At 37.3% G+C, this 27,979-nt stretch overlaps 4 protein-coding genes across 11 annotated transcripts in view; 2 read left to right on the top strand and 2 right to left on the bottom strand.

Moving 5' to 3' along the window:
• The window catches only part of LOC111328188 (neuroglobin), a 12,828-nt gene extending 9,152 nt beyond the window's left edge, over positions 1–3,676 (top strand). For all 4 annotated transcript variants that reach the window (XM_022932565.2, XM_088745511.1, XM_088745513.1 and 1 more), the window contains exon 4: positions 2,217–3,676. In XM_022932565.2, the coding sequence (XP_022788300.2) occupies positions 2,217–2,381 (165 nt within the window). In that variant the 3' untranslated portion in view covers positions 2,382–3,676. The remainder of the gene's footprint in view (positions 1–2,216) is intronic.
• Positions 3,677–5,552: 1,876 nt separating this feature from the next.
• Positions 5,553–12,895, bottom strand: LOC111328193 (neuroglobin). Of its 3 annotated transcripts, none has more exons than XM_022932570.2 (4): positions 12,777–12,895; positions 8,515–8,743; positions 7,090–7,315; positions 5,553–5,903 (listed from the first exon to the last, which is right to left on the bottom strand). In XM_022932570.2, the coding sequence occupies exons 2-4, from the start codon at positions 8,694–8,696 to the stop codon at positions 5,757–5,759; spliced, it is 555 nt and encodes a 184-aa protein (XP_022788305.1). In that variant the 5' UTR covers positions 8,697–8,743; positions 12,777–12,895; the 3' UTR covers positions 5,553–5,756. The 3 variants fall into 3 exon arrangements, with proteins under 3 accessions (XP_022788305.1, XP_022788303.1, XP_088600550.1); XM_022932568.2 differs by lacking the exon at positions 12,777–12,895 and adding an exon at positions 10,108–10,383; XM_088744424.1 differs by lacking the exon at positions 12,777–12,895 and adding an exon at positions 8,883–9,082.
• Positions 12,896–13,023: 128 nt separating this feature from the next.
• Positions 13,024–18,961, top strand: LOC111328164 (serine/threonine-protein kinase Nek2). Its single transcript, XM_022932537.2, has 9 exons — positions 13,024–14,183; positions 14,313–14,474; positions 14,786–15,003; positions 15,444–15,681; positions 16,087–16,296; positions 16,459–16,535; positions 16,817–16,896; positions 17,381–17,444; positions 18,334–18,961. Exons 2-9 carry the CDS (start codon positions 14,379–14,381, stop codon positions 18,614–18,616), a joined length of 1,266 nt encoding a protein of 421 aa, XP_022788272.1. The 5' UTR covers positions 13,024–14,183; positions 14,313–14,378; the 3' UTR covers positions 18,617–18,961.
• A 125-nt stretch (positions 18,962–19,086) lies between these two features.
• LOC111328165 (uncharacterized protein C7orf57) lies at positions 19,087–27,964 on the bottom strand. 3 transcript variants are annotated; one of them, XM_088744423.1, is made up of 8 exons: positions 27,810–27,964; positions 25,754–26,111; positions 23,700–23,825; positions 22,478–22,627; positions 21,795–21,900; positions 21,122–21,169; positions 20,536–20,586; positions 19,087–20,409 (listed from the first exon to the last, which is right to left on the bottom strand). In XM_088744423.1, exons 1-7 carry the CDS (start codon positions 27,850–27,852, stop codon positions 20,575–20,577), a joined length of 843 nt encoding a protein of 280 aa, XP_088600549.1. In that variant the 5' UTR covers positions 27,853–27,964; the 3' UTR covers positions 19,087–20,409; positions 20,536–20,574. The 3 variants fall into 3 exon arrangements, with proteins under 3 accessions (XP_088600549.1, XP_022788276.2, XP_022788277.2); XM_022932541.2 differs by having other exon boundaries at positions 21,114–21,169; positions 27,810–27,963; XM_022932542.2 differs by lacking the exon at positions 27,810–27,964 and adding an exon at positions 26,998–27,186 and having other exon boundaries at positions 21,114–21,169.
• Positions 27,965–27,979: the final 15 nt, after the last annotated feature.

Below are 27,979 nucleotides of genomic sequence, written 5' to 3'. Positions count from 1 at the left end.
TCTGCGCTTGTACAAACAATTGAGCGTTTTTTATTTTCAATAGTCACACATAGAATTTCAATTGAAAAATACCTATTTGCAAGTTTCACTCAGAAGAGCATCCCGTCTAATGTCCTTGCCACAGTGCAGTCATAGACAGTCATGGATCTCGGGTTTGAGTGGTAGTTTATCCGAACAAGTGTGAGTAAACAGTTTTCGTTGATGATTTCCTCTAGGCAATCTCTCATCTTATCATCCACGCGCACCTTGTTTGTTGTGAGGCGTGAGTAGTCCAGTGGTCAGTGCGCTGGACTCTAGGTCAGATGGCCCGGGTTCAAGTCCTGGCTGGGGCTTGACGTTGTGTCCTTAAGCAAGACGCTTCACTCACATTGCTTCGTCTTCTCGGATAGGACGTAAAGCCGGAGGTCCCGTCTCCTGCACCTATCAATTAGTTAATTTCGGCAAGGGACGTTAAAGAACCCACATCACGAGATTACTGTGATGTGGTCTGGCCTGTTTACTGGGAAGGGGGGGAGGGGGCATCTGTAAAAATTTCTCCTTTATTAATTGTAAACTGCCGCCGGCAGTCTGGAAAAGTCCCCCGCACAGTGTTGTAAAGCGCATTAGAGCATTTACATGGAAATGCGCTATAGAAATTGATCTATATTATTATATTATACTTCCTCGTGATCTCTCTCCTGGATCCTGCCCCCTCTCTGATGTAGCGCGCCACAATGCCTCTTGCCCTTGATTGGTTCACTCCTAGCGATTCCGCGACCACAAGATAATCTTCGTCCTCGTCTTCAATCCTCTCACGATTCTCTCTCTGTGTTAGAGTAGTATTCGGTTTCTTCGAAGCGAATTAACCGGACGAACTCTACTGAATGTAAATTCAGGCAAAATCGGTGTTCAGTTGAAAATGGCTTCTAGCATATTGAATATAAAAAACACTGAACTGTCTATACAAGTGTATTAATAATTGTCTTATTCATGCTAATGCCGTCCAGTAATGCTATTGAATTGCAAACAGTGTGAAAAAATGTTAATGAATGGTTCATGCACTATATTGTTTGTGTTTTGCCTCTATTCACTTTCAAGAGGGTGTAAATGACTTGAATGTTAACGCAAATGCTAGTATATTTTTCTCTTTAGTTTGACGAATGACGCATAAGAATGCCCAAAATTGTTATTGAATGCTGATTAAAATGCAAAAATCGTTATTGATTCCTGTTTACGCGCAAATTACGGTTTTCTTTATCTCTCATAATTGTATTTTCACGCAATTGTTCACTTTTTAACGCAAATAAATGCGTATTTTCTCGTAATGAACACCAAAAGGTATAAAGACCAGTATCTGGTTGGCATGATAACGAAGTAATTTATACTTGAAAAGCAGATACGTTTGTATCATGACAGGCTCGCCCTTAGTCTCACTCCTTTTCAACGGCTTGGCAACCAAGCACGCAACTGAAAAGGGGATTATTCGACCAAGTCTAAAATTCAGAATCGAAGAAACTGCAACGGCTGACCAGAACAACCGATCACTCGAAATAAAGAAAAGTAAACTGTTTAAAGTTTGTTGCAGCGCAAATAAATAAGTGGGGATGGGTTTCTGTTTTACATCTTGTCTTATTAGGGCGAGTTAACGCTACAAGCTCGCTATTGTTCATCTGACCGGCCCTGTTTGATTTAGAGTTAGAATCGACGGTGGGGGTAGGGAGTGGGAAAAGGCGAGAAGCAGTGTTTTCTATGCTCCACCCCCTCCCCTCTCCTTTCCTTCGACCGTCACTAACCCTCTTGTTTCAAATTTCTTGCTTTCCCCAGCCTTCCGCTGCCGTAGAGATAAAAAATAGCAGCTAAAATTTTCACCAAGAAAGTAATGAGCTCTCACTCGGCAAAATTAGGTTTATTCTGCAGATTAACTATGGAGCGAATTAAGTTTGAACCAATGCATTATCTGATCATCCTCGTAACTCAAGCTAACAGTTCCTAATTACTTTTTTTCTTTTAAAAAGGCAAGAGTTAAACATCAAATTGTGATATTCCCTTTTATTGGATTCTAAAGAAAAACTTTAGATCATTACTTTTCATAACTGAGAAAAAGAACTGCGTGCTTAACGAATATCTAACAAGCATTTTCATATCGTTTTTAGAATATCGGAACCTTAAACTGTTGTTCTACGAACATTTGCGGTGATTTACGATCGTTAACGACACGTTTTCGTTTTGTTCCGTAGGTTGTTGGTGAGGCTCTGTTGTGGACTTTGCAAGACCTGCTTCAGTCTAAATGCACGAGTCAGGTTTTAGAGGCCTGGACAGAACTGTTTAAGTTCATAACAAAAACGATGTTAGTCGGGATTCGCGTAAACGAAGCGGATGATGGGAAATTATATTCTTGCTAAAACTGGACCAAATTCCGATTGGTCACTCTACACACAATGGCCCGATTTATACTAGAGACGAATCATCCGTCTAGGACGAGCTTGGGCAAGGAACGGTAGCTCGTCTAATAATCCGTCTGTGTATAAATACGGGCAACCAGTCGGATCATCCATCCAGACGAGCTATCGCGATAGTTTGTCTTGTCAGACGAATTATTGTGGATAACTCGTCAAGACGGATGATCCGTCGCTGTGTATAAATGCGGGAAGAAGACGAACTATCCACGAAAACTACACCTCGTTACAAGAAGCCAGCGGTTGTTTTCAATAAACTATCAATTCAAGATGGCGGACAAGTCAAATGGTGGTTCGTACAAGCCCAGAAAGTCAAAAAAAAGAACGTGTATGGACGAATACATAAATGAAATACCTTACGCTTGTGTTAGCAGAGGAGAAAAAGCACCAGTGTCATTGCCGCCATTTTGAAATTTGCCGCCAATGCCGCACTAAAACATTTGACTAGGGCCCAAGCCTTTTCGTTGTGTTCAGAAAAATCGTCCAGTATAAAACACGGGATGAGTCACACGACACACCGATAGTTCGTCTCATATTCCTTCACATATTTATACTAGACAAATGATCCTTCTCGACGGATAATCCATCGGGACGGATGATCCGTCTCCAGTATAAATCGGGCCAATTTCAATGCCAGAGACTTGAAGGTCAACTTTGGTTTCATACTTTTGCATAACAAGTGAGCTAGTTAACAAGGGATCTATCGCTCATTTAGATTCAGCACCGTTAGGAGCCCATATTAAGCTTTGGACTCAAGTGTTCTCGATACCAGAACAGTCGAATAAGCAGGAGTAACTCCTCTAATAAAATGATTTATTTGAAGCTCAAAACATAACAAGATGTCCGCTATAGGGAAAAAGTGCCGAAGCCCGTGGTCCCCGGAAGCAAAAACCACAAATGGGCGGGAAAACAAGTGATGTTTGAACAAATCCTTTTTTATCACCGAGGAGATCTATTATTAGAAAGGTCTCCTCATCAAAACAGAGCTGTGACATTCCTATTGTTTTACGTCAAACATCCGATTACATCCGCTCGCATCTACTGGGTTGCATAATCAGTTGCCATCGCTCGGTAGCTCTGTTCATAACTAGCTATAGATCACAGTTCGACTGCGCCAATGTGTCACTTCTGGTGAACTGACGTACGGCAAAATAGAATCTATTTGTTAGAGGGAGCTCAAAATTTTACTCAATAGAAAACAGGATCCAAAGTACACATTTGAATGAAAACTAGCACATGAACACTATTGAAGTCTGTGATATCTTATGGTAGTGCTTGACTTTACCCTTACTGATCTTCTTCTCATTCACTGGTCTTAAGAAAAATCCCATGAGTTAAAAAGACAAGCTTAAAATCTTATTCATCTTAATTTCTTGGACCATTTCCTCAAACTTCGCTATTTTCCAACAATAGCCTTCCTCCTAACAATACCGCATATTACAATCCAACAAATACTTTTGCTCGCGCGCGATTGGTCAAAACATATCACATGACCGTATATCCCCCAAATAAATCTGGGGATGTATATCCGAGGATATACCCCAAGTGACAGTCCCCAATTTTCAAACCTTACGTCCGATAAAAAAATTATACACTTAAAATTTAATTCAAGGTGAGAAACGTTTGGTTGTTGCACGAGGAGGGACATGTTGTTGTTCATAAAATCGTAACAGAGAACACCGAAAAGTGACCATTTCACGCCGTTAACGGTAAGCTGTTCGTAAACATTTTTCTCGTGCGAAAACATTCTTGTATATTTTTCTTTTGTTACTATCTGTTCCTCGAAGCTCACAGTTTTCCTCGAGCTTCCTATCTAGGAAAACTGTTTGCATCTCGGAACAGATAATGTCCGCAGATAAATATGTGTGCATATTTTCGCGCCAAATGGAGGCTAATTGACCGACCAAGGTAATTCCAAAGGTCAATCAGAACAAAGAATATCATCATCAGAAGCCAAAGAAAAAGCGCGGAAAACGCCGACGAGTGACTAACGTGCGATTGATCTCATTTAGTTCAGCTTCAATTCGATCCAGTAATTGTTTAGTCACTTCAGTTTGAGTCTCAGCATCACTGAAAGATGGAGCCGGTATGTAAACAGCGCCTTGCATGCGCTCTTCAATGTTGAGAAGAGGCCCATCATCCATTTCGGTAATAAATACATCGACTCTCCTTCTTACTGCTCACATTTGTAATCGATTCCGTCCTTGGACAAAATCCGTCGCTCAGTTTTCTCCTTACTCCAAGGAAATATTGATGGCAGGTGATTTCTGGTCAGCTTTTTACTTCCACTCCAATGAGCAGAGCAAACGCGTGTGCTGTCGGACTCTAACTTTAAATTATTTTCGTTCCGGATTAAACGTACATATTTCCGGCGAATACTCTTCTCTTTAGGTATTCGATAGAACGTCAATCCGGAGGAGTTTCTGAAAATATTTGTGTGCAAGGGCACGCTGCAACTTGTATGCTTTGGCATTTTTCAAAATTAAAATGGCCGGTTCGGAGTTCCCCCCAAACAATCCCATAAGCGCTTGCGCGGATACTTTCGATCCCAGGCTATCACTGTTTTTTCAAACTGAACTATTTGAATTTGAATGGTTGAGAGGGAGTGGCGCGAGTTTTTTCTAGGCTAATTACAGAGCAAATCGGCAAAACTAACGCAGTCCAGGATTTTTTTCACAATTCATTAGAAACTGCTCTAATTTTAAATAAAACTTAGATTAAGAGGGACTATTAGTATACACACATGTACAAGAGAATGATCACGCCCGTCAAGGATCTTTTGAGAGTATTATATATTCGGTTAGCGGGGGTCAGTAGTGTTCTGTCAGGAATGAGTAGAAAAAAAAAAAACAATTACCTTCTCGGTAATTGTTTTTTCGCAGTAATTCATTGACTTTTCGAAGTTATCACACTCGTCTGGAAATTAGTTCGCCTTGAAAGATTTACAGTGATACTTCAGTATCCAGATCGAAGTCGTAACTGAAGAGCACCAACAATTTACTTTGACACTCTCCTAGATGATAACGACACCTTGTCCCCATTTAAGGTTAGAGAAATGTTGAAAATTTGCCAAAGCCTGTCGTATTAAAACCATTCAATCATTCTCTTATTTTCCTATCCAGTTATTTCACTTTTTATTTATTTATTTTCTTATTTACACAAATACTTGCCGCTAAAAACAAATTGGTAACAAAACAAGTACCCAAGAAAAAGAAACAAATGAATAAAACATAAGCAAAGAACGTTATATTATTTACATATTTGATTAGATATATATTCTGCGTGCAAATCACACATTTTTATATTCAGACAACTTTTTATTCATTTGTCTATGTTATTACTTGAAATTCCACGTAACATCGTTTTAGTTATGAAGTTATACAACTCTGTCCAAGCCAATGTAACTTCATTCGTACATTTTGCCTCGAGCATATTCTGTAATGTCCACAGAAGAGCTTCACCAACAACCTGCAAAGGAAAAACAGAAGCGAAATATCTTATCCAATTGGGGGATGTGCTTAGGCAACATACGGCAGTCTGAGTATGAGAGCGATCTTCGCAGTAATGAACACTACTTAAGCAGGCCTGAGTTTTTTTGTTTTTTTTTCAGGCCTTATCTTCACTACTGCTTAAGTATTGTTCGTTATATTGCGAAGATCGCTCTCATACTCATTTCCTCAACCGCAGTTCACATATATGATTTTCATATATTCAAAAACACATGGCAGTCTGCGGCCTTTTCCCAACATTTAGGTTGCATGGTAAGTGGCAAAACTCTTGAACAAAATTATATCTTTCATCGGTATCAACGTACACTTTTCATTCAAAAAATGTATTCTTTTGTTTTTCACCTTACCATATGTTTCCACCAATAGGACAGCTCCATCTTTAAACCACACATAACCCACAATTCACCTATTGGCTCTGACGAGACTCTCTTCGGGGAGGAGCGCGGGCTCCGGTTCCCGAACAGCGGCTAATAATCGAGCCTAATTTCAGTTGAGTTTTCGAAAAACCAAAACCAAAGTAATCAGAGCAGCTAATAGAAGTGAAGGTTGACATTATCATTAGCCAATGACAACTGATCCAGTAAAAACAGACAAACTGCATGAAACGCGGGAAAACGCGGGTGACCAAATCACGCGATTGGTGTAAGTATTGAATACGATTGGCTAAGAAGTTTTATTACACGACTCAGGCAGACAGAGGGCCAATAACTAAAATCAACCAATCAAAATGCTCTATTGCCGGTCAATATTCTCTCAGTATTGGACCGGGCACTGTCCCGAGTGGTCCCGAATGATACCGCACTTGTGTCCCTTTGAACTTCAGTCGTATAATAAATCTCTTATTAACCAAGCTTGCTCGGGACCGTACTGGAAGAATATCGGCCCTCGGTCTTTTTTCTACGGACCTCGCTGCGCTCGGTCCGTACTGTCAAGACCTCGGGCCGATATTCTCCCAGTACGGCCCTCGCGCTTGGTTAATAAGATATATGTATTGGCGCGATTTTTCTGGACCAATCACAGAGCGAAGATAAGTAAAACCAAAAAAATCCTGCATTACTTTCGATACCAAATTAAAGAGCAAGGAGAACACCGGCAAAAAGTATGTCTGAGGAATTAAAATTAGAAGTATAGTTTAATTTTCAAACCTTAAAATGTTCCTCCCTGACAAACCAAACTTTATGTCTTTGTCCCAGGCTTGAAAGACTTTCCAATAACACTTCACAATCATCTAATGCATTGATAGTATTTTCAACAGCAGCCATAACTCGCTTGGCATGAAGATACAAGGATCGAGAGTTCATCAACTCGTCTAAGCTGACGCCTTTGAATGTTGGAAATGTGTCCTGAATGTTTGGATGTGTCTCGAAAAGCCTTAAATGGCAAAAAGTACAAATAAAGAACTAATTGTTTCAGAACAATCTCCTTTCCGCAAATGTTATCAGTTGCTACTCAGATGTACCATATTTCTACCCCTCCCCCCTCCCCTCGCCTTGTCACTTGTCCTAAATCTTCCACCCGTCCAATAAGGCGACCGAAAATTCGCCGCGCTGAATCTCGCGCTTGAAAACACAAACTACCTCCTGCAAGCAGGCTATTCATTTATAAGATAAGCCGATGTTATCCACGCAGTCTAAATACCTTTACCCGCGCATTTTGATTGGTTCTCACTCGTGATTTATTGGAGGATAGACGCCTATATGACGTCACCATTAACAGCATTTTGTATTTTATCCTAAAAAAAATACCAAATAACTTCCATGTCGCCATAGGTCTGTACAGTCAGTAGATTACAGAAGACGTCAAATGTGGCAAGAAAGAACATCTTTGATATTCATTGCTTCACCCGCAGTTCACGCATATGATTTTCATATATTCACAATCATTGATTCATCCCTTCACGGGTTTTATTATGAACCATCATAATGACCAGCTGCCATTTCAGTGGTTTGTGAACTCAACTGGTAGAGCTCTGCACCGGTATCGCAGATATCATGGGTTCAAATTCCGTACCGACCTGAATATTTTTCAGGCCTTATTTTCACCACTGCTCACGTGGTGTTCACCATTGCGAAGATCGCTTTGATATTCATTTCTCACCCCGCAGTTCTTATATATGATTTCCATATATTCACAATCATTTACACTGGGCTGCGACGCATGCGTCGCTTATTTCTTTCTTACTTGATGTCATCAGTGATCCATTAATGAACAAAAGTAGGGCAATATGGAATCTTTTTGTTAATTAGAAAGTATCGGAGGAAAAGGAAAAGTTCTCTTTCGTTACCCGTGAGACAATGCAGAGCTCTTTTACGACTGTGAATCTCTTGTGACTAGAACTATACATGTTCCTTAGATTTCGGATTGTTTTTTAATCCTTCGTTATTATTTCTCATGAAACGAATACATCTTGATGGTCTGTCTCGAAAGGAGCAACTCATTATGGACCATTTATAGACTCCCCCTCCCCTTCCTGTTCTTTTACATCCTTTATCCCTAGATCCTGTCATTTAAACTGTAATAGATGGATAACAGAAAAATTAATGAATAACTTACAACAGATATTCGCTCACCTCATAAACATTGCCTTTCCCGCCTCAGTCTTAACAGGCTCGACAAGTTTCCATGATTCTTTCAAAGTATTCTTCGTCTTGCGACTCAAAGGAGTAGAGAGACCTTTGAATCCAAGGGAAACTGAGATTGGAGACCAGTTCTTGGTTGCTCCGCGGTTATGAAATGAAGCGGAACATCCCATCGCGAACACATCTAATGAATAATTTTTGAAGAAACGTGGAAATGATTCTGTAAATAAACAGTAAGATATGTTGTAGATTAGTCCCGTGCCAGACCTTCAGTTAAGTTTTAAGGGCCTTTTCCATTAGTTGGGAAGGGAAAAGGCTCTGGGAACGAGGTTGGGTCAATTCCCTGCCACGATTATTACATTGATAAAGTACAACGTCACATCTGGACCGAAACAACACCCCAGCGTTGCTCGGTAGAGCAGAACAAACCACAAAAATCTGCCTTAGGTGAACAGTTTTGAAGCTATGGTTTCTTCATCCCCGCAGGATCTTCCAAGATCCTACATAAATGTTAATTTGCGTAACAGGTGGGTGTCTTGTAGAATATTTGAAAAACAGTATTTGCAATTGCAAGAATCTTCTCTATCGTAAAATTAGCATTTATTTGCCACTTGAGTATTCAAAGTTACTTCGGCTAAAAGGCAAGATTTAGAGTTCAAAATTTTGCATGATCACTTCCGCTCGATGAAGCGCGAACCTAAGACCGTCAAAACTTCGGGTTTTTTAACCCTTAGGTTTAACGCTCGTGTTGAACCGGTGAAGCATTCATATTTGTTAATGTGAATCCACCTGGTCACAAGTGCGTTTTTAAAACGTTTCGTTTGGGTAAAGCAGGCCCGGAGCCCGCAGCCCTGGTAAAGGTTCGCCACTCAAAGCTGAGGGCTTCGAAATAGAGAAATTAACACGTAATGAAACTAAAGCATATTTCATGACTTGGGCGTAGAAATAACACCAGTATTAGGGTTAGCGATTGAGATGGATATGTCCATTACCGTTTTAATTTTAGTATTTTGCCGCAGATGTTTCATCCTTTTATTTATTTGAGTATGATATGGGTCTTTCTGTGGCTAGTAGAAATTAATACTTTACATCAATGAAGACTAGTGTAATTTAGATATAACCCATTTTAGGAGGTAATTCTAAACCATTAATGCGCAAAAAAAAGAAAACACTTCCATAAAGTATAAATGAAACCCACATGAAGTCACATGAATACGCGTTTGAAAAGAAATGATCTGAATGAAAGAAATATTTGGACAAAACACCAAGGGTTTTTGAAAATATTGGCGTAATGTCATTTTCTCAGTTTTGGAATATCAAATTTTCATGAAAATGTTAGACAATTTCTTTTAATCAATCCGCTAGATCGATAACTAAAATACGAGAATTTTCAATAAGGAACTAACAGAATATCATAAACATCGACGTATCCACTGACACGGTTGGAAAATATTTAAAACTTCACACCAAATTGACAATTCACTTGTCCTCGCTCACTAAATAACAGCGTTATATATTAAGTTATCTATAGAAATGAAGTGAGAAATTGACATTCGATAAAACTCAGTGTAAAATCTTACTTACCTGAAGTGTAAAATACAATCTATTAATAAACTGTCAGCATAAATCTTGATGGTTGGGAAAACTTGAAACTTAAGAAACAAATTTTAGAATCCCAGCCAATTATAGTGGCACCATGAGACGCATTGGAGGAAATTCATAACCCAAGCACACAAAAGGTCTAATTCTGCGACGGAGGCGACAGTTTGTTGAAATAATGGGTTTCTTGAAAATCTTAATTGAAGTTTCCTATCAAATATCACAAATTATGACACGACTTAGGCAGTCAGAGGGCCAATAACTAAAATCAACCAATCAAAATGCTCTATTGCCGGTCCAATAGTCTCTCAGTATTGGACCGGGCACTGTCCCGAATGGTCCCGAATGATACCCCACTTGTGTCCCTTTGAACTTCAGTCGTATAATAAATCCCTTATTAACCAAGCTTGCTCGGGACCGTACTGGATGAATATCGGCCCTTGGTCTTTTTTGTACGGACCTCGCTGCGCTCGGTCCGTACTGTCAAGACCTCGGGCCGATATTCTCCCAGTACGGCCCTCGCGCTTGGTTAATAAGATATATATATTAATAATTTTCGAACTGTTCAATAACGGTGCAAGTTGCAAACGGTCTGGCATGTTTGTCTTCAACCCCATGGGACCAATACAGGAAAAATTGAAGCACTCATCGACTTTTCGCAAAAATGTACCTATTTTTTATTTTTTTAAGCTATAATTGTTTTTCTTTGTTATGAAAAATTCACGATTACGCCGTTATTCCAAGTCCTGTTATCTTTCCTGCTAAAAATCCGCTCTTCGTCTTTTTAACTTCGCTGAATGTCAAGCTGTCGTGAAGAGAAAAATTAGACATAATTTGTCAATTTTTTGTTTGACTTCCTGGTTTAAAGTATATGTATTAAGACCGCTATATGTGTTTTGCATGAAGCGAAGATTTACAAAAAAGAGCTCTATTTTAGGTTTACGATGGCTACCGTGATAAACAAAAAATGACATATCTTATATCACTGCGACTTATGAGGTAATTTCAAGGAGGTCTGAAAACTAAATTTGCAAAGGAAAGAAAAAAGGAACGTTTTGCATTCATAGCGTCTCGTGAAAAAGGAAGTTAAAATTCATGAAACGTTACGGAAACTTGAGAATTTTCCATTCGACCGTTGAAGAAAAAAAGGATAAAAATTCCTCATTCATAAGTGACTCGACGGAAGGGCGTGAGTTTCGACAACAGACCTCGATAAATAGAGAATCGGGAAAAAAAAACAGATTATACGCAGGTTTAGTTACAATGAAGAAGACAAATCTCTCTATTAATCATTTTAAGTAGAGAAATTAAAAAAAAAACCTGTTTTCAAATGCAATCGTTAATCGATGATTCCCATGTATAAGCAAGTGAACAAACTGTTTGGTGGTATACTTTGCAGCAATGAAATTATTTTTATTGAAAGACAAAATACTCATCTTCAATCTCGTATATTATGATTTTAATTTTTTCTTTGATTTATCACAGATTATCTCTGATTAAAAATCATTTTCCTTCCTATCAGGCAACTGTTAAAAATCTTTATAACAACAAATGAGAAAATTAACAGAAAAAAATTGCCTCAAGAAAACAAGATATATACCTGTGTTCTCATAATGAGTGTTTTCTACTTCAAGCAAATATAATGCGTTCGTTTTGATTTCTCCTTAAATTAATTTGATTATATCATATACCTTGAACCTTGGTTCCAATTTTGGTTGTGAGTCATCGTTTAAAACTATGTTATTCCTATAAACATCGCTGCTATTCCTTGCGTGATTTTTCAAATAATTTTCTCTCTTTATGATAAAAAAATCTTAACAAAAAGGAACATGAAGTGAAAGGAAAATCGCCTGAAGAACACAAGATTTATATTGTATTTTCATACTGGATATTTGCTGCGTCAATGTCTTCCCGTAAACCTTTGTTTTGATTTCCCCTAAATTTGATTAACTTTGGTTCCGATATTGGCTGTGAGTTAGTCTTTAAAAACGTGTTATTTCTCAAAACACCATTGCTATTCCTGGCGTGCATGATTGTCCAAACAGCTTTTTCTCCTCTTTGCCTTGTTGAAAAGACTGACGTTTACCGGCAGAGAAACCCACGCAAAACTCTATGGTATCAACGAGAGGTTACCAATTTGCAAACAGATTTCTAATCAGCTACTAATTAATTGCTAAGGTGGCTTCCCAGCGTGGTTAGGCAGGAAACTAACTGTATTGCAGCTCAGAGTGTACCACACATAACGGAAGGCACCGAGGACACTAAACCTTTACTTGTATTTCTTCCTTATAACCTGTTCGGATCTGTGTTAATGAAATAAGTGCTATACTACGAACGCCCTGATTGCTCCAAAAAACTATCGTTTCCCGCGAAGGTAAACCCACAGAAAATTTGAAATAAACTTTATAAAAGCAATAGAGCGCACTTTCTGTCTGTTTACTAGCGTAATAACCCACTCGGGATGCTGGGAGAACACGTACACAAGAAAAGTTTGTAATTCACCAGCAGGAGGCGAGTGATTCATAAACTTTTTCGTGCTCCCGCAACTTCCCGCCTGAGTCATTACGCAAGCAAACTGATAGCTAGAAGGTGCAGTCTATTGCTTAGCTCAGCCACTACTGCGATGGTAAAAATGTCTGCAAACTTCTACGTACCGTAAATTCACCTCTTTAACTATGCTTGTCTTTAATCGCTCGGAGTGACCAACACCGCTGACCCTCTCTTTGATTCTAATCACCAACTCTTCAGCAAACGCTTTTATATACACTGGCGGAAAGCATGAGTTTGCATGCGGGTCAAACTGACCTTGGAATGTTAAACATTTGTTATCAGAACTTAATCCATATATCTTCATTAGATTATCACGAATGAGTAACAACATACTTAAGGCTTCCGATGAAACCATCGACCTTTGAAAGCAAAGCCAAAACATGAAATTTAATGTAGATCCCAGGCAAGGTTAGTAGACAATAAGTACGCCCACGGAAGGAAATTATCGTTAACGTACTAGCAAAATAGTCTCGACGACGGCCATAGACAAACCATTTAAAGGAAATAATTTGGATATATCAACAAAGTTGAAATGGCAAATTGGCCACCGTAACGATTACAAAAGCTAATTTAAAGGAAAATCTTGCATATGTGGCTCTCGAATCATTGAGATATGACACTGCTTGGAGATTACTCAGGAAGTTAGAGTTGCTCTTAGCTATGCCTCAAGCAACTCTCAAGTCATCTTTCGCGATTTCTAAACTTCTCGCGTCCAACGGTGCTTTGAATCTCAATACCACAATGACCTATGAACCAACTGTTAGATACTGAATATACAGGTATCCACGTAAAATGTTTCTTGCCCTAACACCTAATCGACAAGTTTTGTTGAATGAGTAATAAGAATCCTTGGTCCACCGTCTAACAAGCAAATTTTTTACATTTATCTTAATTCGCAATATAAATTTTTGATAGAATCATCTCATCGAGCCTTCTCATTTTGCAAAAACTTCGTTTAAACTCGATTGTCTAATGCGTACATCACGTGGAAAACATTTGGGTTTTATTCTTTAGCGTCCAAACTTTTCCTCAACTCAGTCAGCTAAGTTAAGTCATTTCTTTTCTTTTCCGTCCTTTTCTTGTCTGTTTTTCGTATTCCTGACCGAATGACACTTTCACATGGAGGGAAGATAATGCCGGGAAGCGAGCCATTTGATAGATAGCCAACTTTCAAGTTGGAAAATTATATATTAAAAAGTAATTGAGTAGAATTATTCAATCGTTATAACTGAAATATTCCTTGTATCCTCTTAAAGGAAAAAAATAAGAAAAGAAAGAAACCCACACTTTCCAAACGGTGCAATTTTATCGAAACGATTCTGTACTGCTTTGTTCTGCACGACTTGCAGACCTACAAAACTTTATCTCAATGGCAGCCTCGTCTTGAGTTTGAGAGCGAGAGCATCAGCCAATCAGAAAGCTGCGCTCGAAGTTCAAGTCTGCTTTGACTGTTCGCGTGGAATGCCATTTTAATTTTGTTCGCCATAGCAGGAATTTTCACCATTAGTTTGGTAAGTTTTGCGTCAAAACGACGCTCATTCTTTTCAGTGTACTTTTTTTCGCCCTGAGTTAAATTTCATACAGGTTTTCTGAAAAAAAAAAAGATGAGGTTGACCGTTTTAAAATTTGTTTATTCTTAGACAAACGGTAGTTGATTAAAGAGCAAAGCAACTGTTACCCAAGGCATTATTGCGAAGAGGAAAGCTATGCCGTCTAAACTTACAGACTACGATATTCTTGGAGAAATAGGCTCTGGTTCATACGGAACGTGTAAAAAGATTCGTCGACGAAGCGATAAAAAGGTAATATTTTTTCTAAAGTTATCCTATACTATCTTTCACGTTTTGCAAAATATTTGAACTGAAATTTCGGTAAACTGTTAAAGAATTTTAGCAGTTTATCGATAATGATCACCAGCTAGCTTGTAATTGGACCCACAATCTTTCTTGAATCAGGCAAGTTGAAATAAAGGTTTGCAAAAGTCTTGAAACTTGTGCCCAAAACTGTTTGCATTGTTCGGTCATCTTAAAATATACACTTGTCTAGATATTCCTAGTTTTTACAACCAGACATTAGCGTGTATGGTTAAATATTTGTTGTTCTTTTCTTTTAGGTTCTCGTTTGGAAAGAACTTGATTATGGCAAAATGACAGAAGTTGAGAAACAAATGCTAGTTTCAGAGGTGAACCTTCTTCGAGAGTTGAAACATCCACACATTGTACGCTATTATGATAGAATTCTTGATCGCTCAACCACAACTATTTACATCATAATGGAGTTTTGTGAGGGAGGTGACTTAGGAGCTTTAATAGCAAAACACAGGAAAGAGAAGTGAGTGATGATCTTGATTTTATTAGTTTTTTACTCTCACAAATGTATTTAGTTATTGACAACGTCTCCCGTGTTATTCATGAACATGCACCTTTGAAGATCTGATTATTAATTCTCCCCACTCCCCACCCCCCCCCCCCCCGACTGCTACAAATTCCCTTGTAAATTAGTTACAAGAATGTGGTGTAAGATTAAGATGAAAACTTCTACCTGGGTCCTGTCAAGTACGAGTATTCTCATTACCGTTTGAGTAATAATTAACAATTATTCACTGCAGTGGAGGTGAGTAGTGGTGGCTAATTACCAAGCTGTTAAGTGGCGAGGTACACTGTTGATATTCTTGGTATTTTAGATTAAGAAATCTTAAGCAAAATCTGTTTCAGAGGTTTTCACATAGCAATGCAGATGAGATGAAAATAAGTTCTTTTTCTTTTATTTAGGAGACTTATAGAAGAAGAGTTTATAATTAAAATCATGTATCAGTTGGTTGAGGCTCTTAAAGAATGCCATCGCAGAAAGAATGGTGCACATGTCCTACATAGAGATCTTAAGCCGGCCAATGTTTTCCTGGATGGTAATGATGATGTGAAACTAGGAGATTTTGGATTAGCAAGAGTACTTCAACACGACACAAGTTTTGCAAGAACATTTGTAGGGACACCTTACTACATGTCGCCAGTGAGTTATTAACTACTTTTATTTTAAATTTAGCCTTTTTGTATGATCTTAGATTTAACTGATTTTTCCTTATGAATGGTAAGGTGTAAGGGCATGAATTGAAAGAAAAGTGAATCTGGCAAAAGGTGAAAGATCTCTGCCTGAATGAGGACATACCAATAAACCTAAAAAAAAAAGAGAGCCTTGTTGTTTTTGGTCAGCAGGAATTCTCTTTGAGCTTGTAGTTTAACTTTTGGAACTTTTGCAGCATTGAAGAATGTGTTTTTTATTTCCAGATGCCAAATATTATTTGATTCCCATGGTTAATGCATCACAATCAATAGGTATAATTGTTATTAAACGTAAAAACTTTAAAGTCTTGTAAATTTTGTTCCCCTTGATAGAGCCTCTTGTTTTCTTCATCAGGAGCAAGTCAACAAACAAAGTTACAATGAAAAGTCAGACATATGGTCACTTGGATGTCTGGTTTATGAACTGTGCGCCTTGTCACCACCCTTTACTGCTCTGAATCAGAGGAGTCTGGAGGCAAAGATAAGAGTAGGGAAGTTCCGCCCAATCCCTGAGCAGTACTCACAAGAGTTGAGTGAAACTGTTAACTCCATGCTGAGAGTAAATGTAAGAATTTGTCCTGTTGGTTTTTCCAAACAATGAAGCATTTCTCTGACTGTACAGTAATCAATAAAATGCATGGCAAGATTAATTATTTACTAAATTTATTTAACTGGATGATTCTACATATGCTCCTTTAGCATGATTATTTAAATGTCCAATCTGCAGGAGGAGCGTCGACCATCCATAGATAAACTTCTTTGCAGTCCACTTTTTCAGAGATTTCACCAAGAATCAGAACTAGTGTAAGTATCTTTTAACTCGGCAATGACAGTGCACCCTTTGATACAAGCCCATCCAGGTAAATGTTCACCTTCATTTACATTTGCTATTGAAAATAATTTTTAGTGAACTAACTGCTGTTCTGCATTTGAATTTCCAATTTTTCTCGTGTGCCTGTCTACTAGTTACTGAAAGGCAAATTTTGAATGACATCATCATCCCAATAAGTATTCACAGTAGAGAACATGAAAGTCACTACAGGGTCTCCATTTTTTTTTTTTTTATCTATGGCCTTTTATTTCAGAAATGATGGGAAGAAAGATGATTTTGAGTTCTGCAGGAGGTGGGAAAAACAACTGGCTGAGAAGCAAAAAGAGCTGGAAAGTATGTATATCACAAAACCGGTGTTGACTTTGGATCCCTATAAATATTCATTTTTTATTCGCATAGTGAAAGAATGCAATAATTTACCGCAGTTTGTGGTTGAAGCTGAATCTTTTAATCTAAAGCTGGGTTAAAGTATTCTTAAAATATGTGAATATGTAAATAGCGATAGGCAATAATCAATGTATACACATATTATTTATTTTTATTTTTTATTTTCTTATTTTTTACTCATTTATTCTTCTAGGAAATGTTATAGGGTTAACCTTGTGTTTCCTTTTCATAATGTACGTTACTTACTTTTATATTATTACTCCTAATCATCATGAATAAAGTAGTCTTATATTGTATTGTAATTTTAGATTTCTACTCATTATCAATAGTTTGAGGAAAGATATCAAAAGATTTTGTCATGGCATTGTAACTGAAGTCAAACTAGTCTTTTTTGTTTTTATTTTTTCTTTTATTGTGTCCCCTTGCTTAGAGAGGGAGAAAATGCTTCAAGATAAAGAAAGATCTTTGAGTGAAAGAGAAGAAAAAATAACAAGGTATAAAATAGAGAGAACATCTTAAATGGCTAGAATGTCAGTTTAGGGCATAGCCACTCTACAAATCATTTGTCATGTGTCTATCACCAGCATTATTCAACTTAAAACAGAATAATTGTTAAACAATGGGCACTATGGAAATAGATCTTGTCGTATTTTCTTTAGAGAAATATCTCAACTGCACTGTTGATGAAGTGACATATAGAAGGTGGTGATGTTTGTTGACTGTGTACTACGATGACAACCTTCAAACTTGGTGCAATTCAAAATTCATTATCAAAAGATGATTTTATCAGAAGTTAGTCTTAAACCTTAAAGTCCCTATTCACCCTCAGAAGTTTCTATATAAATTCGATTCTTTGTGTTATCAGGATTAATCTCAAAAATAAATTTTTGCGATTGATTAAATATTTCCTGAGATATGCTGCCTCAAAGTTACTCTTTTGGCCACGCCCCTTTGACTTGGCCAGGAGAGAATAACTGGGCCGAGTGACGTCACAGCAAGAACGAATGTTAACTTCTTGTATAAGAACATGTGTCTATTGCTGTAAAATGGTGCGAAAATGCCGACTCGTTGCGTGGTCACTGGTTGCTCAAATACACCAGATTCATCTAAAGGCATTATTCAAGTGAATGCTGGCACATTGATCAAGAGACATTCTTGCTGTAACGTCATGAGGGACTTTTAGTTACCAGTGATAACTTAGCCCGGCCAAATCAAAAGGGCGTGGCCAAAGGACGAACTTTGAGGTGGCATATGTTGGGAAATATTTAATCAATCAAAATAAATTTTTTTGAGATTAATCCTGATAACGCAAAGAATCAAAATATATATAAACCTCTGAAGGAGAATAGGGACTTTAAGAACTGCCCTCTGATTGTTCCACAGAGCTGAAACTACCCAGCGGTTTCTAGGCTTGCAAGCAGCAGCACCTCATATTCCAAAAAGGCCATATTTATATGGCAACTTAGCCATGGATAAAGAGAATGATGTTATCAATGTAAAGAGGAAATTTACTGCTTATGATCCTGAAAACAGAGGGAGACTATTCAAAGATGCCACAGGGGACCCCTTTGGCTTTGATCGACAAGTACCCGAGTTAGGATTCAGGCATCCTAATATTCCATTTGGAAATGTTAGAACCACAAGATTGTTGTCTGATTACAGGTGAAGATATCATCGCCCAAAATTCACATGTTAAACTACTAACTCAGAAACTTGATATGTTGGGTATTAGAAATTTGATTAGGTTATCATCTAAAGGCAATCTATTGGAGCCAACTCATTCATGTAAACTGTTATACATTTAGACACATCATCTTTTCCTACTACCATGAGGACAACAGTTACTGTGTAGCTATTCACAATGTGTCAGATAAATATGTACTAAATAATTGTTGTAAGTAATTCTCATATTCTTTACAATGCTTTTTTTGTTTCTATTTCTACTGTAAGATGCAAATATTTGTATATTTGGATTAAATATTTGTTTTCAAAATAAAGATTGAATGAACTATTTTTTGCATGCTTCCATATTAATAACACACTGTGTATCAGCGATATTACAGTTACGTGCAGTTATGGTTTATTTTTGTGGAGCAAGCCTTCTCATGGGCAGGTACACAAACGATGAAAACACAATTTTTGAAATTTTTTTATTTTCACCCTTTTTTTTCTTACCGGCCCAAATGATTCACAAATGAATAAAATGTCATGTATACTATGTGTTCTATGAAATAAATAATACATAAAAGTAATATTTTTTTACAATGTTGAATTGTGATCATGCACTTTTACTCTAAATCATATAACTTTGATACAATGTCTGCGGTAGTGTGTACAATAATTTACAAGAGCAATTTAGCTCAACACTTTATCAGAATGTCATAAAAAATTTACATGTATATCATTCCCTCCTTATGAATCTATATGTATGCACTTATTTGCCTTTTTGGCACACTGAAAACAAAAAATGAGGAAAAACAAATTGATGATAGTGCAATGGGGGAAGCTCTAATTTTGACTTCTGTGCCATGGGAGCTCATGAGTCAGGTGCTTGAAAAGCAGTCTAGCCTGTAGATTTCTTGATGAACCTTCTAGTTTCAAGGCTGTGCTCTATAGAAAATTGAATGGAACCCAGAGCTCTGAAACTGAAATCCAGGGTGCCCAGCATATGCTTTTTATGAAAAAAACTAAAATTGCTGAGTTGCCCAAGAGCAAAAGTAAGGCACCAGGTGCTGCTAGACCACAGCCTTGAGTTTTTTTTTAAAATGTAAATTAGATTTTAAATACACAGTACTGTAATGCAGTGTTTTTGAGATGCACTGGGGGTTAATGTTTTTGCTGGCCACTTGTTTCATCAGCACCAGTTAATCTGATAACTTAAAGACTAAGTAGTAAAATACTATCTAGAGCTTTTTTTTTCATGACTGGCTAAGTAAAATCTCTGGACAACAGTGGTGACACCTTTTCTAAAATCTATTAATAAGTGGGCATTTTTAAATGGAAATGGAATGCAATGTACAGATTAAAATCTTGGTTCTGAATGAATTTTCCTCAGAAACACTTTAATATGCAAAACACCTAGTTAGTGCTGCGAAAAGCACCTTAAATAACATTAATATCTTTGTTCAACTTTTTACGCAGAGCTTTGTACTTAGAGTCAAATGTTTGACACTCTTGAAGTTGTCTTAAATAAGACTACCAGTATTTATAAAGATGTTGTTGATGGTCTGCATTAGCCACAAGCTCCCCTTCTTAATTGGTGAGCATAACACCTCCCTTCATGCTTAAAAGTAATCAGGATTATTTCTCAACGTTACATGTACATGTATCTCAAGTTTCCTCCAAGACTGAAGTATTTTTAAAAGCCAGGAAACTTTTCTCCATCTGAGGAATTGAACACAAGTCTCTGGAATTGTTCAAGTCCTAAAACTCTCCACTCTAGGTTGAACCCTTTCAAACCTAAGTTGCCGAAAAATAAGAAAATATTTAAAAATACATTTCGATTGCCTGTCATTTTTTAAAGTGATATTTCCTAGAAAGACAGTGTTACAAAAAACTCTACTCCATCAAAATGGTTAATCTTACCTGCTGAGTTTGAACATAGGTTTGTCACTATCAGATACATTATGTGGTTTCCTAGAAAAAAAATTAAAAAATATTTCAACACAATACAGAAAGCATTATTTTTGAAAATTCATAATTGTCACATGTCATTTAATCATGGCAAGCTTTTATTAGTTTACTTATTTGTTGACTGAGTGGGAGAGTAGACAGGAAAATATTTGGCATGAGGTATGGACTGAGTGTGGCAATGTCTCTGCATCATGACCACTTAGTGTTGAAAACTGAAAAATGTTGTTTCAACCTAAATACATGTAGGATGAGTAGAGACAGGCACATGCAGGACAACTACAAAAAAAAAAAAGGTACAAAAACTTTTCCTTAATTGTTTTGAGTTTGAACAAGTAACTCTCAATTCTACTTAGTATACTCTCTTCATTTTACCTTAAGTTTGAGTTTTTGCTACAAATTAAGCCCTGCAAGTGCACGACTGGATGGCTTATTCCAGACCAGCTCAGGTCAACCTCTGGCCCTATAGGATTGTGCACACAGGACCATACAAGTCATATGATAAATTTATCATGAGCAGTTTATAGGCCAACCTTATTACTTTATTGTGCTGTGTCTCTCGCTTGTCTTCAAGTTCTGCTTGCTGTTTCTACAAATTAAGATGAACAGTATTAATTCAGCATTTTATTTGGTACTCTATTAACTATGGTCCTACTATTAACAGTAATTATTATTATAATTAACAACTATCCACCCCTAGCCATTGACACTGAGGTGAAAAGCAACTAGAGATAATATAACTTACACAAAAAGATGATTTAAACTCATTAATTATTGCAACAACTAATATTATTTTTGGGCACCATCCCTTGAAAGTTGCTCGAAGGTGAATAATTAACAATTATTCGCGGAAGGCGAGGTGAATATTGTCGAATATAAACCGCATGGAACGGTTTATATAGCATCATATAAGGAACTGCTCGACCAATCAGATTGCTGGAAACTCTTTGCTCAGCACTGAAATGATACTAACATAGGATAGTCAGAGTTTGAGTAGCCAATCAGAGTGCACCTTCCTTGCTATCCACAGTTTTAGTAAATCAAGTCAGACAATCCTTGCAGATAGTTTTCTACATGTAATTACCAAACACAGTAACCACATAAGAGGTAAAATTTAACAATATTGTTTTTTCCCAAAAATCCCTTTGCCAGTGCATTTAATTGATGGTAAAATTTTTAATTTCTATAACCTTATTTTAACTCATTCAACTTACCCTTTTTTCTGCTTTTTCGTCCTTTGTCTTTTCTTTCTGTTCTTGCAACCAGTCTCTTTGATAACCCATAGACATCAAATGCTTAAAATCTACCTGATCATTTTCACTGAAAATATAATTCAGAATTAGGTTACAGCCTTAGAAAACAAAAATTATGGCTCATTTCAATTGAATTTTATAAATATATCAACACCAAGGTAATCCAAATGGTATATCAGAGCAGAAGAAAATAAAATAAGGAGCAAACTGCATGAAAAACATGAACCCTTTACTCCCTAAAATCAGTCTGCATATTCTCCATACTGTTTTCTATACATTTTATGAGATGCTGACAAGGAGAATTTATTTACCAATCACTTCCTATAAATTATTTTCCTGACCTTACTGTTTAATTTACGGATGTTATTGTAAGATGCAAGTTACTCTTACAGGCTCAGGGAATTAAAATGTCGGTGGCCATTAGAAGTGGCTGGGTTAAGTTTTTCCCTCAGATGAGAAATTAACTGAGAAAGTAAGGTGAGTTTTCTAGACCATGGAAAAGTAAAATAGGTAAAGATATTTCTAAATATTTGTGACGTATTCGAAAGTTGCCCTTTAAATTGTAAAATTCACTTAGCCATCCTGTCTGCTGTAAGTCACTTAGGAATAATCCATTTTAACATAAGAATATTAATTTGACTTACATTTTTGGTAGCCTTGCATGTCTTCCTTGACCCTGAGGTGCAACTCTTTGTGCTGCCTTCAGTTCTTCATACCTTTTATCCACCTTGTGAGTTTTCTTCAAAGGAGGAAGTCTAACATTGTTGGGATTTTGTTTTGTGTCTTTAGAATCCCTGGAATGGAAATACCGTTTATCTTAAACCTTTTCACCCAAACCTCAGTATTTGCATTCTCCATACTGTTCTCTATACATTTCTATTGGTACTGACAAGGAGAATACCTTTAACACAGGGTTCGTGCTACTCCTTAAACTCCTTGAAAACTACTTGAATATATTTTGCAAATTTAAGAGCACTTGAAAACTCCTTAAAAATAAGAAATTTAAAAAAAATCCTTAAAAACTCCTTGAATTTTTTACTTAAATATGCATTGAATGTGAAAAAATATATTGGAAACAATAAAAGAGAAAAAATATTGAAAGTTATCTGGTTCAAGAGCACCTTGGGAAAAAAAGGTGCTACCATTATTGCAAACAAATGCTTTTTTTCATAGCAAAAAGTCAAATTTAAGTCCTTAAATACTCCTTATTAAAAAGTCCTTAAATTTAACTCTGAAATTCCTGCACAAACTCTGTTAACAATCAAAGCTTCTTTTGTTAGTAATTATTTCCTTTATTCTCATGATCTCAGTGAATGATCTGACAATATTTTTGTAGGGAGAAATTAGATGCTGGTCACTTATTAAGTCTCTAGGGTTTTAAGAGTTAAACCTTTGTTAAAAACATGAAAGACAGCACATTTCCTTAATTCCGGTTCATTGACTCGTTCTCATGATTAACTCTCACTCATGATTACAAGCACAAACTCTCAACTTATTGAAGAAAGGCACGTGGAACCAGGCCATATATGTGCAAAAGAACATCTGCCACATCCATGTTCATTTATGTAATAGACAACGAAATCACTTATAATGTCAATCAAATTAAAACTAATCAACATAACGCACAGTTTCCAACACCTTTTCTAATCAAGAGAAATTCAAAGTTAGTATTTGGTGACCATGAATGAGACCTTTTCTCTATTAAACATTTTCCTTTGGTACTAACAAGGAGAATACCTTTAACAATCAAAGCTTCTTATGTTGGCAATTATTTCCTTAAATCTCATGATCTCAGTGAATGATTCAGCAGTTAATTTTGTAGGGAGAAGTTAGATGCTGGTCACTTCAGACTAGGAGAATTCTTACCGTTGCCATTTTGACAGATTATCAAATCCCATTATGGGTCGTTTGGATCGAAACGACCCTGTCACAATCTCATCATCTGCTGGCACATCATGGATGTGTACATACCATTCTGGTAGGACTTTATACCTGAAAAGACCCGGCCACATTGAGTTGGTTTACTGCATTTGACCATTTGTTGAAAGACTTGTAAAATTTACATTATATTTTGTCCCATGAAAAATATTCAAAAGATGTTCTGTAGTTGTGATTCCAGGATTCCAATTCCATTTTGTCTAGTTCCAATTCTATAAGTTGACAAACCTTTACACCCAAACTTCAGTACACATAATTGTCCATATTCTTCCTTATGCATTTCCTAGAGTACTGACTAGGCAAATTTGTTTGAAAATCACATTTAGCTTCTTAATCCTTTGACTTTCATACATGATTAACATGTAACTTCTCTGACTTTTTAATATCCATATATTACCCAGCCTAGAGGTTAGTGAAAAAAACTCAAACTCATCAGGTACAAGTCATTAACACTGATTTATTATAATTTATGGCTGTCTCACAAGGACTGGGAACTACTAAATTCACGAATTTGATTGGTTGAAATCAATATTGAAAGCAGCCTAGATTTTCCCATCTAGACCGGCATCTAGACCAGTCTAGAAAAAAAGGTACAAAGAATATAAAAAACTGGCATATAAGACACAGCCATATAATAAACATCTTATTAACCAGTCGGTCTGTATGGGAGAATCTTGACCTCAGTCGCTGGTACAGACCTCACTGTGTTTGGTCTGTACTGGCGACCTCGGCCAAGATTCTTCCATACAGACCTCCCGCTTGGTTAATAAGAACTAATGCATGAACACCAAATTCTTGTAACCAATTTACAAGGAAATGTTTAGCAGCTAGAGGGGAGAATTAACAATCAGATATTGGGAGTTAAGGGGTTATATCCTGTCAGGAGAAATTAGAAGTCAGTCACTTATAGGATCAAAGGGTTCACATAATGATTGATAATTATAGTAAAAAACAAAAATAAAACAAGTTATGCTTTGAAACTCTGAGTTGGCACGTTCTGTAGTATTGAAGGGTACATTGAAAGAGCTTATAGGCTAACCATCCAACAAACGGCTAATGCTTGAAACTTCAGCTTATGTTATCAACTTTTGGTATAATTTCAGAGCTGAGCAAAGAGTTTCCAGTAATCTGATTGGTCGAGCAGTTCTTTATATGACTGCTCCACGCGGTTTATACAAAATATTAAAATAAAATGTTAATAAATGTTACTAAAAATGTTATGATTTTAGAAATTTCTCTGTTGTCCAGCTCTGAAATTATACTAAAACAATTATTCGCCTCAGGTTCAGTGAATATTGTCGAATAATCCCCTCAACTTCGTCTCGGGGATTATTCGACGATATTCACCTCGCCTTCCGCGGATAATTGTTAAATATTATACATATCATGCATTATTATACGACTCGGGCAGTCAGAGGGCCAAGAACTAAAATCAACCAATCAAAATGCTCTATTGCTGGTCAATATTCTCTCAGTATTGGACCGGGCACTATCCCAAATGGTCCCAAATGATACCGCACTTGCGTCCCTTTGAACTTCAGTCGTATAATAAATCTCTTATTAAGCAAGCTTGCTTGGGACCGTACTGGAAGAATATCGGCCCTCGGTCTTTTTTGTACGGACCGAGCGCAGCGAGGTCTGTACTGTCAAGACCTTGGGCCAATATTCTCCCAGTATGGCCCTCGCACTTGGTTAATAAGATATAATATTTTGTACTCCAGAAATATCCGTGAAATTCACCTGTACTGAAATAACAAATTACTTGGTGTGTTGGATAATAAATCTCTTATTACATGTTTTGTTGTGTAGAATCGCTGAGTATTTTTACTTGTTTATATTTTGACTTGTCCCATAGGCTTGTCAAAATACAGCACAACTCGTAAAAATACTCAGCAATAGTAAACAACAAAACATCTGATAAGATATATATATTTTACATCAGTTGACTTGTTACAAAAATACATTTATGTGTCTTTGCTTACCCTTCCTTTTGCTCTTTGTGCTCCACCTCGTGTTGAGCTTCAAAATCAGGACTAGATTCATCCACTTCCTCTTCTGGATGTTCATGGTCAAACCATTCCACTCGTGGGTAAGGAACTGGTTCGTCAGCCCTCACTGGTGGACTGCGGAATGTCAACAGATTCTTCCGCCCTCCTCCTTTAGCAAGCTTTATATACTTTGAGTCTGTGTCCCTTATCCATTTCCTTCTGAAATGTCTGTCATCACCCTCAGGGTTTGCCAACTCATCTGGGAGTCCACCTATCCCAGGGATCTGTGATGCAGCAGGAGCAGGTTTTGCAGATTGTGTCACTTTCTTACTGGGAGCATGGTAATACCAGTCTGAGAGGAAAGAATAGGATGATTTCAAAATCAGATTATTAACTTCAGGGTGTAAGATGCCTTCCTCAATTTGCGGATAGTAAACTAGTAGACATCTTCATGGCATCTTTAAAATTCTCGGACTACAAAAATTTTCAACATAACTTAGGGTGCATTAAATTCATGGTTGGGACAGCTTGCACGTTTATCTGGATCAAATGTGCGCTTTTAAGAAGCGATATGTCTACATGTCGGGCAACCGGATAGGTTTTTGTAGGTCAGAAACCTAGTGTAGTGTCAATAGCAAGCAATTTTATGGTATGCATGAGCTCAGAAACTTCGTACACTACAAAAAAAAATAGGTACCTTTGGAAATTGCTTGCCCAAACATCAGATGCTCTTTAGAAGTTTTATACAATCTTTCAGGGAATATTCTGCAAAATTTCTGACTACTTAACAAACAGAGTGTCGGACACGGCGTTTTAAGAGGCTCACGTATATTATAACTTGTGTTCTTCAGATGAAAAAAAAGATTTTTTAATAGATTCCCTAGTTTTCTTCATACAGTCACTTTCGACTATGCAAAAACTACTTTACAAATGTCCAATATTTCCAAAGAACATAGTTTCAGCTGTTTTGATCCGTTGAAAAAAATTAACGGATAGTAAGAACACCTTCTGATGGCTCGTTAGGTAACATTTCGTGTTTTCGAAGGACTTGGATGAAATGAAATCAACTTAGATGCTGAAAATACATCAAAAGACTTAAAAATCAAGCTTCAACACCGTTTTTCAATGCTACAAAAATATGGCGACCTTCACTCTCGCGAAGTAAGTACAATCATTTCTCAGAAATTGCCGTTTTCATTTCTACGGCAGATTCTAAGTAACATCCTTACACCTCTTACCTTGGGTTGAAATGTTTGGATTAGGCATTTACGTTCTGTTTCTACTCGTGTCTTGAATAAACTGTCTTCACCAACATCAATTTCTGACCTGAGATCAGTTGTTGAACAAAGCGCTTTTGAAGAGAGTTTGTGTTTGTCTCTATGGTAACAAAATTATGAACGGACATTGCGTGACTGGTGCGTCACATCTTCGCTTGCTGTTCTTTGGAAAAGACCTCTGGAGCATGCAGCGCTAACGTAACGGTATGATTTTGTCAACCTGCTTTCAAATATGGTTCAGAGAAGTCAAATAGCCCTCTCACCCAACTTTACTACTCCTTGTAAATAGGGTTCGGAGTGATAAAATCTCGCAACATTCTGTACACCTTTCTCTTCATTTCTTTGGTGGTTTCATGGATTGTTTGCATTTCTTTGGCTTTCATCAATTGTCTTCGTTCGCGAAAAAGATGAGTAGGCAGTTTAACACAATAACAGGGTCGAGGAGGGCGAAGAAAACTAGGTTTAGAAAGTGACGGTCCAACGATTTGAGCCCTTAATAAATAGTGACTATTCATAGTTAAACAAAGGTGGCATCCGTGTGATGCACGATCCTCGCAGTAGAGAGCGCTATTTATGAAATAGCGAAAATCAGACCTGAAAAAAATCAGGCCTGTACGGGATTCGAACCACTGACCTCTGCGATGCTAGTGCAGCGCTCTACCAATTGAGCTAACAAGCCAACTGGGAGCAGGCCGTTAAGTTGATTCGTAATAAACCCGGTGGCATCCCAAGGAAAAACTTACGCCTTTCGGCGACCACGGTTTCCTCCTTACCTCCTGAAAAGAAGTTTGTTTTCGGGCCCTTGACCGATTTCATTTCATGATCAGCGTTGTTCAACTTAGTTTCCTTAGGAGAAGAATTAAATTTACTTTAGTCAACCTGTGTGAAGTATATGAAATACTATGGTATAGATCCAGGTTAGAGGGGGGAGGGGTTGTGTGTG

Source organism: Stylophora pistillata, chromosome 14 (genome assembly GCF_964205215.1).
Source record: "Stylophora pistillata chromosome 14, jaStyPist1.2, whole genome shotgun sequence".
NCBI lineage: Eukaryota > Metazoa > Cnidaria > Anthozoa > Scleractinia > Pocilloporidae > Stylophora > Stylophora pistillata.
Note: the sequence above shows the minus strand (reverse complement) of the source record. Positions and strands in the feature narration are given on the sequence as shown.

Excerpts from the sequence above, each read along its gene's own strand:
- LOC111328165 (XM_022932541.2), bottom strand. The coding sequence starts at position 27,852 with ATGAAATCGGTCAAGGGCCCGAAAACAAACTTCTTTTCAGGAG. Across the intron at positions 21,170-21,794 it reads ACGAAAAAGCAGAAAAAAGG|AAACAGCAAGCAGAACTTGA; the intron begins GTAAGTTGAATG and ends CTTAATTTGTAG. Across the intron at positions 20,410-20,535 it reads CCTATGTTCAAACTCAGCAG|GTTTGAAAGGGTTCAACCTA; the intron begins GTAAGATTAACC and ends TCGGCAACTTAG.
- LOC111328193 (XM_022932570.2), bottom strand. The coding sequence starts at position 8,696 with ATGGGATGTTCCGCTTCATTTCATAACCGCGGAGCAACCAAGAACTGG. Across the intron at positions 7,316-8,514 it reads GGAAAGGCAATGTTTATGAG|GCTTTTCGAGACACATCCAA; the intron begins GTGAGCGAATAT and ends TTGCCATTTAAG. Across the intron at positions 5,904-7,089 it reads TCAGGGAGGAACATTTTAAG|GTTGTTGGTGAAGCTCTTCT; the intron begins GTTTGAAAATTA and ends TTTCCTTTGCAG.
- LOC111328164 (XM_022932537.2), top strand. The coding sequence starts at position 14,379 with ATGCCGTCTAAACTTACAGACTACGATATTCTTGGAGAAATAGGCTCT. Across the intron at positions 15,004-15,443 it reads GCAAAACACAGGAAAGAGAA|GAGACTTATAGAAGAAGAGT; the intron begins GTGAGTGATGAT and ends TCTTTTATTTAG. Across the intron at positions 15,682-16,086 it reads CACCTTACTACATGTCGCCA|GAGCAAGTCAACAAACAAAG; the intron begins GTGAGTTATTAA and ends TTTCTTCATCAG.